The sequence below is a fragment of the Paralichthys olivaceus genome, chromosome 9 (assembly GCF_024713975.1).
Source record: "Paralichthys olivaceus isolate ysfri-2021 chromosome 9, ASM2471397v2, whole genome shotgun sequence".
NCBI lineage: Eukaryota > Metazoa > Chordata > Actinopteri > Pleuronectiformes > Paralichthyidae > Paralichthys > Paralichthys olivaceus.
Genome location: NC_091101.1, coordinates 13,556,466 through 13,572,221, shown reverse-complemented (window position 1 = coordinate 13,572,221; position 15,756 = coordinate 13,556,466). Strand labels below are relative to the sequence as shown.

The window sequence follows — 15,756 nt, the reverse complement described above, 5'->3', positions numbered from 1 at the left end:
ACCAAATCAAAGCTGTACAATGCACAGCTTTCCTCAGCTACTGAGTTTTTTTTTTTTTTTTTACTTCACGCAGTTGCGCGATTTCAGAACTTCATATGAGAAACCTACCACTTGCACAGTTGCACAAGGGCTAGCAGCTGAGGGCTAATCACTTCAATCTATTGATCAAAAAGCAACCTGACTCCCATTGATCACACTGCATGTTGGTTGAGATGATTCCTGTGTTGTCTTAGGTAGACTGCATTCTTCCTGCGGACTGTTCTGCAAGATCAAACAAGAGGCAGACAAGAAAAACCCCCGTGCCCCCCAAGATAATCGTAGAACTGACCATTGTTATCCTTACCCAAATGCTTTACTGCAGATAATGTCAGAATCAATGAAGGTCCATCAAATCTTCCAGTTATCACAAGAAAGCACAGCAGTGCTATGTCTACAGTCAAGTATAGCAAGTTGCTTTCATTCCAAGAACAATGAGGGCAGTTGAGCCCATTAAAGATAAGTGATCCCCGCTAGGGTTGAGAATTTTTTTGCTTTCCAACATCAATATTTGATGGATTCCACTTATCTGCCTTCAATTTCCACTTTGAAAAGGATGTCATACGAGCCCAGGTCACATCCGTGCTCTACAAAGATCCAAGCTTTAGTCATACCTGAAAAAGCACAAGAAAAGCTCCCCCACACAAGCCCCCAAAAAGAACAAATGCATACCAAAACTGTATTCAATCACAACAAGCTATGCATTTATTATGCAATAAGAAAATCCTTTACAGATAGTTCACTCATTGTATTGTCAATACAGTAAGTATAGTAACTAATTGCAAAGGAATTGCAATGGAGGCATCTAGCCAGACAATGAATGTTAAGAGAAATGTGAATACATTTAGTGACCTTACGTGATACTTGATGTGCAAGGGAACTTGTACAAACAATGAGTTAGGAGAGTTCCTGGTGATCTTGGGTATTGGAAAGCGCACAGGACACAGCACACTGAAAAATGCAAAGGAAAAAGCCTCTCCCCATAATACCCTTCCCCAAATACAAGCAGTACAACACTACAAGACAATCACTGGTATTACAGTAAGTAAGTACAACTGCCTTCAGAGGAACAACTGTTTGACTATTAATACAATTCAAAGTGGAAACCTTTTTCCAGAAGAAGCTTTTAAATACCACAGGCCTGAACGCGAAGGATTCCTCCCTTATGAACCGTAGATGGAGACTTGAATGTAGATTTTTGAAGGGTGGGCCACCTAACTTAATCTGCAAGAGTCACAAATACACAGTCCCCTCCCAACCCAACAAAGCAACTTGAAGCCTGTACAGAATTACAATGACTTCTAGTAAAGAGACTTGTTACCACACTCCCTGGGAAAACAGAACGTCTTGCTACATCTGGAGACTAGTTCTGAAGCTGCTATCCTGCGAAGCAAAGTGTCCATCTTGTTGGGTGCACCTGGAAGTTTCCTATTCAAGCCCTTTGCCGGTAGCATGGAGCTGTGAAGTCTAGGGAGAGACTGATTAAGGACCCACACCCCACCCCCCCCATTACAAAGCAAAGCATGTGCATGATACCCCATTTATAACACTTTCCAGATAATGAGGAATAAAGAATCTAAAGGATTTATTGAAAAATACCAGATACCTTCCTACATTTCTGTAAACTGCAGGAGATGCACATGATCCCGATCCAAAGCACTATAGAAAATAAGATGAGCTCAACTTGTAGCAAGCGGATAGCGAGGGGGAATTCTTTCGATGATCAGCTTTAGGGGGCCGGGCCTGTGAAAAGAAGAACTCGAAACACGTTTTAAATACCCCCCCCTCTCCCCTTAACCCAATAACTATAATGGAAAAACCCTTCCAATGAAAAATTACTGTTTTCTACACAGCATAGGCAATTATGAGTTAATGTACAGGATAGTTACACCCACATGTACATTTCATGCATTAACTCACTGCTGGGTTAAGAGGTAGATGTAGCTGATCTGTACCAATGAGGCGCTGAAGAACTGAAGGGTTGTGGTATACACGCAATCGGCTGCACAGGAGACAATCCACTCTCACACTCCAATGCTGAAACTTCTCTCAGGAAGACCTATCGAACAACACGAGACCGCTTCCCTCTCCAGCTGGGGGAACTACTTCTGATCGCAGGGGGTTGAGAAGTCCAAAAAGATGTTCCTCTCGCCAGCACACTACCAAGGCATTCATCACAGCAGACACCACCACACTCATGTCAGCGCACAACAGGAGGGGTGACCACGGTACAAAACGACTTACACGGATTGCCTGAAAAGAGGAAGAGAGAGCTGTGCGAGAAATTGTGTTCTACAACAGCAGTTCTAAAAGTAATTGAAAATCTAAATGTCTGAGAATGTTAGAGAGATACCTCTACCCATTATACAAACCACCGCCTTGCTTTAAACGTGTGAAGCTAGAGGACTTGTGCGCCCTGTCCCACCCTCTCATCTCTGGCTCGCTTGCTCTGGAACTGCTGCTTCAGTGATGGTCACTCTGTGCTGCTACTCTGCCCTGTGCCTCTGGCTCCCTCTGGTGTACACTCGACGACAGCTGCTGCTGCTGCTTCCTGTTCTCTTGGACCCATCTGCTCCTCCCTCCATGCTTTATGGTCTTCCCTTGCCCCATGGTCCTGTCCTGCCTGGCTCCACTCTGGTCCTCCCTTGCCCCATGGTCCTGTCCTGCCTGGCTCCACTCTGGTCCTCCCCGAGTCCCATGGCCTCGCTCCACGCTGGTCCTGCGATCTTCCTCTAATAACTAAGTCCATTCCCCCCTGTGATAACTCAGTCCATTTTCCCCACAAAAAAAAAAAAAAAATCTTCTGTCCTCTCTAATCAATTCACGTTTGAGAACTTAAAAAAACGTCCATATAAAATAACCTCAGCTTGTGATTCCTTTTGCTACAGCTCTGGAGCTTTGCTTCTTTTCAAGCTGCCTTTCAGACTGTAGCTTTCCTTTGTCATTTCTTCAATCAATGCAAAGACTATTACTTGAAAACTAAACATTTATAAGCAAGATTGTAATGCTAATTTACTTGAGTAGAACTGTAAGAAATACAAAAAAAAATGCATCTCAAGTTGCCTGCTGAAACTGGTATTGACTGACGAGTTTAAGAGGGCCTAGTGTAACAAGTGTATACCTAGAAATGGATTTTCTTAACTGCATCTGTGGTATCTCGACTTGATTTTTGTTTAGAGTCGCAAGTCATCTCTCATAATTTACTCTGTTATGTAGCGTTTCAAAAGAATAAAAGATAACTGAATTGAAAAACAACTACATTAATAATCTTCATTTGTAGCTTGAAGCTATCTGAATTAACCCGGAACGTTTGAGTTCTTTTCTGCCATTACTTGATTTCAGTAATATTTATCGCATGTTGTATTCTGCGCGATAGCTATTTATGACAAAACCACTCTTCTCTGACTAGCAACCTCACTTCTAAGCTGTTAAACCTTATACGATCTGTTGGCGAAAATCAAATAAATACTTGCGGTTATTTGATGTAGCCTTGCAGCCATCGTTAGTCTCGTGGGCTGGAAAATTCCTTCTCAGCCTTTCCATCTTTGTCTACTTTACGTGATAAGAGGGGAAAACACGTAACACTCGGCCACGTAAGCGAGTTATTCAAATCGTCCAATAGCCAACAGGCTCCTACGTCACGGCTCCCATCTTGAGCCAACTGCCGTTCCGACCGTTACGAACGTCGACCTGGCGTTTAGTTATCAACATTATGTATAAACCCGTTCAGTTAGCGCCTGACAAATCCTATGTTTGGTTTATATTATGGCCATTGCCAAGACCTCGATGTTAAAGTCAAACACGTTACTCTATGTTAAGCTCACTTAGCCTGGCGTTAGCTAGATAGCTACGCAGTGTCGACAAAAGAAACGAAGGTTTGGTTTTGGTAACGGCTTTCACTGACATATGCCCACTAAAACATATCAATTACATAAAAAGCCTGACGACAAAGCGTCATACTGAGAAAAACATTTAATGGTAGAATGCTAATCTTGATATTGAAGCTATGTTTCCCCTCAAAGCGGGGCCTGGCACTCGGTTACTGCTGTCAGTAAATAGGTTTTTAAAAAACGATACTAATATAAAGTTAGGTAGAGCACATCGGCTCATCTTTGTGAGTATCGATGGTTTTAAAGTTTTAAAAAGGAAAGAAAAAAAAGACAAATACGGTTTGACCTGCGCCGCGCGTCGGATCTCTCTGAAAAGTGTCGTGGCAGTGTGAGCTACAGCAGCGTCACTGGCGGTATTTATACTGTTTGGGTGATTCGGTCGCGACAAGCCTCTCTGCTTTCTCCGCCGAGAAAGTAGTCACACTTTTATGTGACGAACCACACCGACACGTCTCGACTGGAGTTTTAAACAGACAACAGGGGTGCGGATGTGGCTTTGATTGTTGGATTAATCAAACGCGAGCTACTGAAAAACGAAACATTAAAGTAACTTCATATAAAACCGAGAAAATGGTGAAAACAGGTGACGTCACAGCGGACCGATCTTTGCTTGTGTGTAACAAGGCCCCACAAACCGGATCAAACTGGAATACAGTTGAATCACCGGATCTACTTCCCCTTTACTGCAGTGATATGCGGTTTGTGATAGACTAACAATAGAAAACAGCCAAGTCATCTCCCTTCATGTGGATGTTTGAACTGCTCTTTGATCTATCCAGGAACACAGATAGATAAACACGTCCTAAATGTCACTAAATAACACATTCTCTCTCTTTTGGTTTGGCAGTCACTGTAAAAAATGCTCTGCGGTGTCATGGCACAGTTTACAGGCCTTTGTGGTGTTACTGAACAAACTCCAATGCCCCATTCAACATGGGCTGATGGTCAGAAAGAGTTGAAGAGTGACTGAAGTGGAAATATCCAGAAACATCTAGAGCCAGGCTGCTGTGGCAGTGGAAAATTACCAGTTCTAAAAAGTCAGGAGTGAGAGATACTTTTTTTACACCACCAGGGGACGCAAATACTTGTCACGTCTTTTGAAACATGGAACCTGCCCATCCCTGGTGTTTCCATGTGCAGAACTGAATTTCATCATTGATCACAGTGGCTCGGACATGTCTGGGCAACCGCCTTTATGTAACTACTCTCATGCCATTGATCAGCAGCACCCCGGTGTGGATGAGTTTCAGCCCCTCCCGGGTTCCACAAATTGATCTCTTTTGTGCTTGTTTGGCAGGATATAGTCAGGGCCACAAACAAGGCCTCTCCTTTCATGTGATAATCATCACGCCACACATGGGCCTTTCACCTGATCAAGACCACTGCGCTAGACTTGCTAATCAAAGTCACACTGAATAACTCAAACAGAATCAGCTTTATTTAGTGCAACCTAACATATTAAAGGAGAGAATGTCAAAATATTAAAATGGAAAAACAGAATGATGTATGTAATTACAAAGGCCTTGGATGAATGACCACAGGAAACCTTATAAAATCAATGGGGCAGCTGTGGGCAGTTCAATATGCTTTGGCTCATGCTTTTGTATAATATTAACAATACTGACAAAAACAAAGTAAAAGAAAAGTCACACAAGTTTATAGGATATAAAGATGCAGTTGAAGCATGAGGCAGCACAAACACATGAGCAAACATCCCTTTTGCAGTAACCATGGGTTAAATGAAGCCTGTTATAGATCCTGTCCGCGGGGCTCGTTTCGATTGTGTCCTCTATGGGGACAAATGACCCGCTTTTTCAGCTGGTTCAGTGAGCACCCAGCTGTTACATCAGGCATGATGCAAAACCAAACCACCATCCAAGAGTTCATACATCCTCTGGTCATGAGTCGTGATTCCATTATTCTACAGCCAGACGCTGAGGGAGACAAACTCATTCAGAGGTATATGCAGTCCTGCAGCTGGATTCTTTACTGAAACACTTGTGGATTTATCTGCAGTAGAGACTTGCAAAAACTTTGAAGGCTTATCAACTAGCCTGGGACATTTTATATTGTTGTGGCCAGTATGACTGTAAACAGCAGTAGATAATTGTCAGGTCTGAAGTGATGGTCTTTGCAGCAGACAAAAATTTTATCAGAAAAAAATAATAGACTTCTGAGAAGAGGAAACAGCAGATTATTTAGACGGACCTCGATCATTGACGCTTGTATAGTAAAACCAACCAGTACGGCGTCGACAACCTAGCACCAGAAAGGAGACAGTGATGGACAAGTTTTTTAAGCCTGTTCACAACCCCTCTGACCCGGATGAGATCCAGCTACGGAGGCACCACCACCATCATCATCATCATTTTCCCCATCACCAAGACCCTCAGTCTCACAGGTAGGTTGGTTCATTAAATCCATGTAGGAGGTGATGTTTCACCCCTGTCTGTTTGTTTGTTTGCTGGTTAGTTGTATAGTTTGTTTGTTGTATACAACACTAATTAACTACTGGACAGATTACCACAAAAAAAATGACCACAAAACCTGATGGAAGGCATTGTCGTGGGTCAGGGAAAACCCCATTACATTTTTTGCGCAGATCCTGGATTTGGGATCTTTTTTCATCCTTTCCTTTTTGTGACCTTCTTTAACATTGTGAGATAGGGCATTTTTTAACTCTATTTTAGTTTACAGTTTTCCCCAGGAAATAATTCATAGACTTTGATAAAAGAAAAATCTGGCATATTTAAGGGACTGATTTCTATGAGTCTGTGCAGTGTAGTGCTTTTAACTTAAATTTAAGGGGACTGTTGTCAGCGCTATTATATTAAATTGTAATAAAATTTTAGCTTGAAAAGTTATTTATATTTGCCATCGTAATGAAGAGATTGTGAATTAATACATTGGTGTTTTATAATTGATCCTTCAAATAAACAGTGTACTGATTGGTGCAGTTGCATTATTGACTTTGTTCATTTTTTTTCCATTGCTGTAGGTACACAATGTTTGATGACTCAGACAGAAAAACAGATGAAAGCCACGGTCACCCCCATCACCATCATGGTCACTATCTCCATCACAGCCCGCATTACGATGCCCGCCATCGCCACCAAACACAGCGACTTCCCCTGAGCGAAGAGGATGAGATACTTTACAACCACCACACCCCTGTGACCCTCTCCAGGGCCTCATCCTCTTCCCTTTCTTCATCCTCTTCCTCCTCCTCTTCCTCCTGGTTCACAGAGGCGAGCACAAATGATCCCTTCTCTCTCCGTCATGCTGTGCGACCACAGCACTCCTTGTCCTGCTCTAACATCTTAGATGTGCGCAGAGGGTTTCAGGAAGACGACAGCAGTGAGCCCATCGTATTTGCCTCAATCAGACATGAGAAACAAGGAAGTGTTTGTGATGAGATACACGGAAGCTCACAGCAGAGAGGAAAGCATGGTTTTTCTTCTCTTGACCGAGGTCACAGCAGGAGTGAAGAGGGCCTTCTGCAGTGTAACGAAAGTGTTGTTGCAGGAGAACAATCCAGGGCATCACACATTAACTATGGGCCTCTGTATAAGACAGCCAGTTTGAACCGAAGTCTGGCTTTTAGTGAGGAGGACATTCTGCTTGGGGTCTCCAGGGGCCCAAAGAGAGCAGTTTCCTCCAGCCAGCTACCCAACAAAGGCATCCTCAAGAACAAGAAGCCTAACACTGACATTCGCAAGGCAAAGTCCATGGAGGTGCTGTCACCAAGAGTTTCCAAAGGACAAGATGCGACTGGACAAAAAGGTAAAGGGGTGACTCAAACTGAGATACAGCAAGCCAGGTCAAATTTTGTGCAAGGAAAGCTACAATTCTCAGCCTTTCTAGACGAGATTACAAAACAGGTTATAAGTCCATCAGATCTCACCAACTTGGGCGTGAACAAAAATAAATCTCCTGGGAAGACGGCTGCTTCAGCCCCCCAGACACCTCCTCCAGTCAAACCCCAGATCCCACCCAAGAAGCACAGAGAAAGCTCTGGAGAGGAGAGGGAGCAGCATCCCAAACAGCATAACAGACAGGAGAAGGCAGCTCGTAGCAGCTCCCGGAAATACTCAGACTGCTCTAATCCTGACAAGCTGATCTCATATGCAGCTAGGAACCATCACGGCAGCCCCCCGCCTCATCACCCCCGTCAATCTGCCAGCCACAATACTCACCACGGAAACATCCGTAAAGACAGGAGGCCGTCACCCACCGGAGGCTCTGTGTCAAGAGACAGATATGGCAGATGTGGCCCTCACTTTACTGATGGCACCAGCACCAGCCCTGAACCCAGCCAACCCAAACAACATCACCACCGTAAACAGCAGCCCACTGTCTCCCACTGTCCACAAACCCAGCAATTCCACCATAACCAGCCTCTGCAGGTACACCCAGACTCTGGTCACCAGGGACCCACCAGCTCACCTCCATCCTCGGCCCAGGTTGTAGGTGCAGGCCTAGGATCTGAGTCTTCATCTTCAAAATCAGATTCATCCAGGGCCAGAGACACAGCCTCCACAGTTACCAGTCACAGTTCAGAGAAGAGTGGCCAGCACCATTCGCAATATGTGGGGCACTCCAAACAACACAGGGTGAGTTTACTTTGATAGTGTGTTTGCTCTTTTTAATAATGTACAACACAGTGAGACAGGAAACAAAGGAGTTAAGAGGAGCTTCACAGTTTCACATCATTTGTTCAAGATTCAGTAACTTTATTGTCAGTGTACAAGCTCAATGAAATTATGAAAGGGTCCTTTCCAATCAAATTGTGCCTGCAATAAAGATTTACAAATGAAACAATACAAATATTCAGAAATAAGCAACTATACAATAAAATGGGAATATAAGCAGGACAAGAATAAAAAAAGTTAAACAATGCCAATAAAGTGACTGTTATAAGTATGATAAATAACATTAATAATATAAATATTGCACAGTGTATTTAAGTGGTATGTTAAATATGGTAGTTATTGCACTGTTTTAACATGATGAATATGATCATTAAGTATTGCCCATGATATATATGATAATATTGCACTGAGGAGATTTTATTCAAGAGAAAGCAAAGCCTCAGCATTAAAACACAAGTGGCCTTCAAATGGGGAATCTGTGAAAAAAAATATTTATGGTTATTTAATAATCAAGAGCACACTATCTAAAAACTAGCTTCAACACGAACTCTCCAGAATACCTATATTCTATACACACAGTATATATTGTATTTTGCTTTTATCATGAGTTACGTTCTTGAAAAATAAATCTGTTATACTGCATGAGTCTTGAGTCTAACTGTGAAATGATTCAGCTCCTGATGGCAAAGTGCTGCATTGAAGAGACAGTGTCGGTGTAGAAAGAACAGGACAAGCATAACAAGTGGAGGGCAGCTCTCCTGTTGCAGAGGCAGTGCAGCTGAGTCACAGGCTGTCTCAAACTACGCATTGCAAGCTGAGTCATTCTCCAGCAATGCAGCACATCCTGTACTTATAAGGGAAACTCGACTTGAAACTACCTGATACATCAATAATGACAATGATCATGATCATCATCATGATCATCATCATCATCATCATCATCATCATCATCATCATCATCATCATCATCACCATCATAATAATAAGACACAGGGTTGAAACATAGACAAAGCAAACACTGTCCTGCCCTTAGCTACTGCATGTGTGTAGCATGTTTACCAACACACCTCTTACATCCACTGAGACATGAAGTCACTAGCAGGCAGCACCAAGCAAAAATGCTTGTATCACGTTACTCTTATGCAACAATCCGCTTGGGCCTATCCAGCTATGTTGCCTACTAATAAACACACAACATTACATAACATGGCCTTTTTCCATGTTGCCGCTCTGCAGGGATGTGCCCCCCCCCACACACACATGCATATACATGATCTCACATACACAAAGCAGAAAATTCTGTGTACACTTTCCCTTCACAGAACTGATTGATTCTAACTCACTCCATTTCCGGGCTCAGGATAACTGAGGCCATAGCTCGATAAAAATCCATCAGTCAGTAGTCATGTAGTCAGTAGTGGAGTGGCAACCCACTGTGGGTGTAGTCAGATTGTTTGTACAATGCATACAACCTGACACTTAACAACAATCTGTGTGTTAAACAAGTAAGTAGATAGACAGATAAATGTTATGTATGTATTATTACTGTTTATCATTCTTTACATATCTGTGCCTTTTCACATAAAGGAATCAGTCCTGAACTATAATTTTACATATACTCTAGACATAGCTGTGCTGTACTTGGGCACTGACTTGTTTTTCATTGTGTTGGATTTCGTCCAGCTCGTTGGAATTCAAGTGAAACCATGACAACCAAGCCGGTTGCCCAGGGATTTTTCACATTCGTATTAATTTAGTAAAGAACAAGTTTTCTCCCATTTTACTCAACAGAGCCCACAAACTGTTTAAGTACAAACAATCTCACTGTAGGAAAATTCAGCTACACTTTGTTTTATATCGGACTAAATGCCTCTTGTATCTTATGAGGAACATTCACTTTTGTTTCTTCTTTTTCCAGGACACAATGTGTGATGCTGACCATCTCCAGTAAGTGTCTCTAATACTCATTGTCACATTTCACATGTGAGCACGGCCTTTCATACATTTCTCTCTATCTCTCTCGTGGTGGGTCAGTGGTTATTGATCTTATTTTAATGAGCACCCTCTCATCCTCCACTCCTGTTTCCACAGGGAGAGGTGAAGAGTTATGAAACTTATACACAACTTATTTATAAGTTTTATATTTATACTCTATCTTGTTAGGTAGGAAGAAATTAACAAAAACACCTAACCAAATGCTTAAACTTCTTATTTTTCATACCAAAATATTATTTGTTGTGTGGCATAAATGCACATGCCTCTCAAAGAATTTCCACCCAATTATTCCTCCATTATCACACATTATATTTTCAATACTATTATTAATATTATATTGTAATTTTAGTTTATATGCTTAAGTTCTGATTATCAGCCTTCTATCTAAAATTGTGCAGAGAGTCAAATTTTTTCACGAGGCACTTATATTGTTTGTGTAGAAATACAGTTTGATATCAACATTGCATAAAACATGGCACATACAAGGTACATCTCTTACCAAGGCCCAACCATCCCCTCATGAGACCACATTTAAATTCACTAGATCCATTATCCCGCTCCTTGGTGGAGGTCATAACACCATGCATGATCAGTAGATCTCTAAAATGGAGGTACATGGGAGAAGGCCTCATTGGTTTCACACCAACCATATATTTATGTTCTGTTCTGTTCTGCAACTATCAGTGTGAATGCAAAAAGGTGACGTCATTCTCCCGTCCTCCCTCTGCGTTCAGGGCTCTGCAGGAGGAGAATGCAGATCTTCACCAGAACTTGCTGCAGACAGTGGTTTGCATCGAGAGCCTGGAGGCGGAGCTGCAGAGGACCAGGGACGAGCTCAGTCACGTCAAGGAGAAATATAAAAGGTTTGGATTCTTGAACAGAGCTAATTTCAACAGCCACGATGAGTTAACAGCACTTTTACCCAATGACATACATGGGCAGGGAAACATCTCTTCCACTTGTAGCATGATGCAATGCAGTATATAAGGGTAACATGCCTCTATATGAGAGGGTATTGCTGTGATGTGTGACCACATATTGATCCTAGAGCCACTAGTAATCATTAAAAACAACCTATGGCTTTACATAACAGTTCTTATAGATTAATTGAACAGTGGACCATAATGGATGAGCAGCATAGACCATGTTTCCCCCTGTACATTTCTATCGCTGTTTTGATTTGGCAGTGTGCTTCCACAAGCAACACACACATATGGACATGAAGCATCTGTCCTTTCCCTTTATGCTTGCCAGTGACAGCTGTGTTGTGGCCTGGGTCCTGTCAGGCCTGTATTACATACCACACACTGTGCAACGGACTGGAGCAACTGGAGTGAAAGCTGTCTCAAACTGGGCTACAGTTTCCAAACTGTCAGTTGTTGCATATTCATCAGGGGAGTTTGTGGTGGACACTTGCCCTCTCTGAAAACCCCCATATCCCCCCTATCTTTATTACTATCATATGATAAGGTAGGGGATATGGAGTGAAAGGTATAGAAATAAGAAATTCTATGAAATCTTGTTAAAATTATCCAACAGGTTTCGTATCTTCCCTCTTGTGTTCTTTCAGCCTTCTGGAGACCCATTCAGGGACCAAACAGGCCAATAACCTGCTGGGTGAACACCTCCACATAGCGGTGAGAGAGCTGTATAGAGATAAGGATGGGTGGGATGCATTTACAACCCACAAGCTGTTTTCATGCAAATGTCATTTTACTCCCTGTCTTGTTACGTGCAGTCAGAGAGCCTGAGCAGTGAGAGGAAGTATCTGCTGAACCGCGTGTCCCAGCTGAGCTCCGAGTTGGAGGACACCCACAGGACCATTGCTGCACTGGAAAACATCAATGTGAGCATGGTGCCATCTAATGGACACCCATACACACTTCAACACATAGTGGATGTTTTTTACTGAATATGATAATAGGGTGGATTGGTTTTTAATTCTGTCTTGGAAGGGTCAATTCAGAATAAAAAATGTAGTATCACGAAACCACATCACCCACATCATGTTCCTAGTTTCAAACACAAAGGTATTTTTAGCAATTGCACATGCTCAGTATTACTGCTCTTATCTCAGTTTGATTCTCATCACACCAGAGTTACGATAATAAAGTAATAGACACCATGAAATCAATGTTCTGCACCCACAACTCTGGGAAAAGCATGATGAGATGATGCGTGACGAAGTACAATGGCACTAAATAGAGCGCATACCCCCACCAAGGCCCAACAAGCTCCCTAAATTCAATCAGGCTGCACAAAATTGTACACAATCATAGATACTAGTCCCCTAAATATGTCAGATTTTTTTCCTTACAAAGATACGTGCATTATTTTTTGAGAAATTAATGAAAGTTTTGAAAAGGTTCGTATCTTGAAATGCTTATTTTTTGTTGCAGACATACTGCTCTGATTCCTGCATATAATCAGTATGCACTATGTGGTTGGGACATGACAAGGCAATAGCTCAGTCTAAAATATATTTTATCAATGATACATCTGTGAGTCCAATGTTGAAATAGAACTTGTCTTCCTCCCCTAAAATTACAGTTTAATTAAAACATGTATTTCAAAAGAGTTGAGTTATTACAAGTGTATGATGTTTGGTGTAAACCCATTATGGTAAACCTTCAGGAGTGCTCAGACCATTCTATATTTTTTGCATGGATTGAATACAGAGTTATTGTTCGTGTTGGCTTGTCTACCTCAGGTGCCGTGCTTGATAAAGGATTTACTGGAGAAGCACTTTAACTCGTCTGAGGCCATCCAGAAGTTCCTGACAGCTTCAGCTCCAATCAGCCACCACGCCACCTCCCTGCCAGGAGATGGCCAATCACACGCTCCTAAAATGGAGGAGGCTGCACTTGATCGGTTGACAAAGTCAGAGGCAGGTCCGCAGAGGGTCACTGCTTTCGTGCCTTTTAAACAGGGGACGCCAACAACAGCAACTGAAGCCTGTCTCTCAAATCAACATGAGTTGAGCCACAGCCCACCTATCTCTGTAGCTGACATCAGCAGTGCTATATATAAGAAAATGGCAGCCAGTTATGCAGCCAGACCCCAACCTCTCTATTCCCAAAGCCAAAAGCAGCCTCCTCTGGGCACTGACCACATCGACACCCCTTTAGCCCCTCAGCAGGCCCATGTGGGGGGCGACAGCTGGGGTGGAAAGGGAGGGATAGAGGTAACGCTTTTGGAGCAGGACCTTGTGGATGTGACCTCCCTGTCAGCCCAGCAGATCCTGGATGAGTTCATGCAGCAGCTGCAGGCCCATAAGGAGGTGGGCGGAGGGACGGAGCCACAGGTCAGGCAGGAGTGGGTGGGAGGAGTGGAGCAAACAGGCAAAGTGGTGGAGTGAAATTTTATCTCAACAACAGGGCAGGATGAACGTACATTCTCACCTTATTGTATATAAATATATATTCATTTATATATGCCACTGATGTTTTAGTTTCTCCAAAATGATGAGGCTCACAGAATTGTCTGTTTGTTATTATTCTTATTTTAGCTTGTACTTCATTAATATAAATCCATAGATGGAAAATTACGTTTTTTGCATTATGTTTAAAAATAAGAATTAGAGTTATGACACAAGATATAATAGACTGGTACTTGAAATAAAAGGTAAAACGTCTACTGTTACAGGAGCTGCATGAATAAAACAGACAATGGTACAATTAAATGATAAAGTATTTTAAAAAGAAGGTGAAACTGCAATAATAGAATATATTCTATCATACAAAGCAATTTCAAATAGGATTTAAACGTGATATTTGCCATAATGTGTCATTTACTGTTTGTTCCCTTGTCATTTTCTCCCAAATGAACTGACAGCATGTAATTCACATTCAGTAAATACTTTGTGACATAAGCTACAGAACCAATAGTGAGTATCATCATGTGTTTGATATTTGTAGTGTAAAGAGATAAAGAGTTAATGTATTGAAACGTAGGAGCCCATGAGAAAATCTGTTAATTGTGTACATACAATGTGAATAACAGATCCAAGGTCAGCTCGCAGTATTCTGTTAACAACCTCTTGTCAGTTTTTTAAATGATTTTATGATAGAAAGCTGTGCTATCAATCCAATGGATGACTGGTGAACAAAGACAGGTTGAGCCAGTGTGCAGAGACTCACTTAGTCTCTTTTCAAACACTTCAATCTTTTCACAAAGAAATAATTTGTTGTGTGTTTCCTCACAATTGATCATTTCTAAGATTTGTGAAGAACAACTTTTGAACTTTACACAGCAGACTGGTAACAGACCGAAGAAAACTGCCCTCAAACAGTTAGGAAGTTATTCTATAACTCTAGATGTAACTGTTTGTTTTAATTTCCTTGGTGCATGAGCATATATATACATGTCTTTATATAAAAATGTTCAGTTAGGATATAAAAGTTGTAATTCTGAATATGTGTTGTGACAAAGTAGATAAGATAACATATTGATGTTGATATAATCTGTATAGACCTTCATTAATCGAATATGTAACTGTGCCCTTTCAGCTGTTCACCAATAAAAATAGTCACATTAAATTCATCAACACCTCAGATTTTCAGTATTTGTTATTTCTGTGTCTGGGGAATACTCCTCCCTTAAACAAACACCATCGACAAACGTCTCCAGTTTACCACTGACTGGACAAAAACACTGATGTCTGTTCTCAGTGTGCAAGAATAGAATGTTTTGGGGTGTCAGTATATTGATACTAAATGTCATAGCAATGTGGCTGATTATTGATAATATAATAAGATAATATTGGTGAATGGATTGACATTTCCCTCACAGCCACTAGAGGGACAAGCACATTTCCTCATTATGCCACTATGATCAAATTTCACATATGTACATGTGACTGATGTTGGTGTGGTAACTGAATAATAATAGATCATTTCTTGAGTGACATGTTGAGTGTTTGTCTTTTTTTCTCTGATTGGTGCGCTGTAAGAACTGGTACGCTGAGACTGGCTTCAACCAAGCTACAGCTCTGACTCGAACTGTCATAATGATTTATAATAATCCAATTGATCCATTCCCACCCCCACCTCTCCCAATCACACTCTATTCATAATCCCAAATGAGCATAACTCTACCCTCCATCGTCTTACTTTCACTTTACATGAACCAGCCTCAGTCTGACCGTCCTCCACAAATTCCCTCAGATCATTCTTGGGATAATA

The 15,756-nt window shown here is 41.7% G+C and overlaps 1 protein-coding gene across 2 annotated transcripts; it reads left to right on the top strand.

The window, feature by feature from the left end:
* The first annotated feature begins 6,059 nt into the window (after nt 1–6,059).
* Nucleotides 6,060–14,126, top strand: LOC138411350 (uncharacterized). Of its 2 annotated transcripts, XM_069531155.1 has the most exons (8): nt 6,060–6,327; nt 6,925–7,709; nt 7,824–8,539; nt 10,497–10,525; nt 11,308–11,436; nt 12,144–12,210; nt 12,312–12,419; nt 13,284–14,126. In XM_069531155.1, the coding sequence occupies exons 1-8, from the start codon at nt 6,209–6,211 to the stop codon at nt 13,929–13,931; spliced, it is 2,601 nt and encodes an 866-aa protein (XP_069387256.1). In that variant the 5' UTR covers nt 6,060–6,208; the 3' UTR covers nt 13,932–14,126. The 2 variants fall into 2 exon arrangements, with proteins under 2 accessions (XP_069387256.1, XP_069387255.1); XM_069531154.1 differs by having other exon boundaries at nt 6,925–8,539.
* The last annotated feature ends 1,630 nt before the right edge of the window (nt 14,127–15,756 follow it).

Coding starts and splice junctions, on each gene's coding strand:
- LOC138411350 (XM_069531154.1), top strand. CDS start 6,209: ATGGACAAGTTTTTTAAGCCTGTTCACAACCCCTCTGACCCGGATGAG. Junction 6,328..6,924: donor CAAGACCCTCAGTCTCACAG/GTAGGTTGGTTC, acceptor CCATTGCTGTAG/GTACACAATGTTTGATGACT. Junction 12,211..12,311: donor GTGAACACCTCCACATAGCG/GTGAGAGAGCTG, acceptor TGTTACGTGCAG/TCAGAGAGCCTGAGCAGTGA.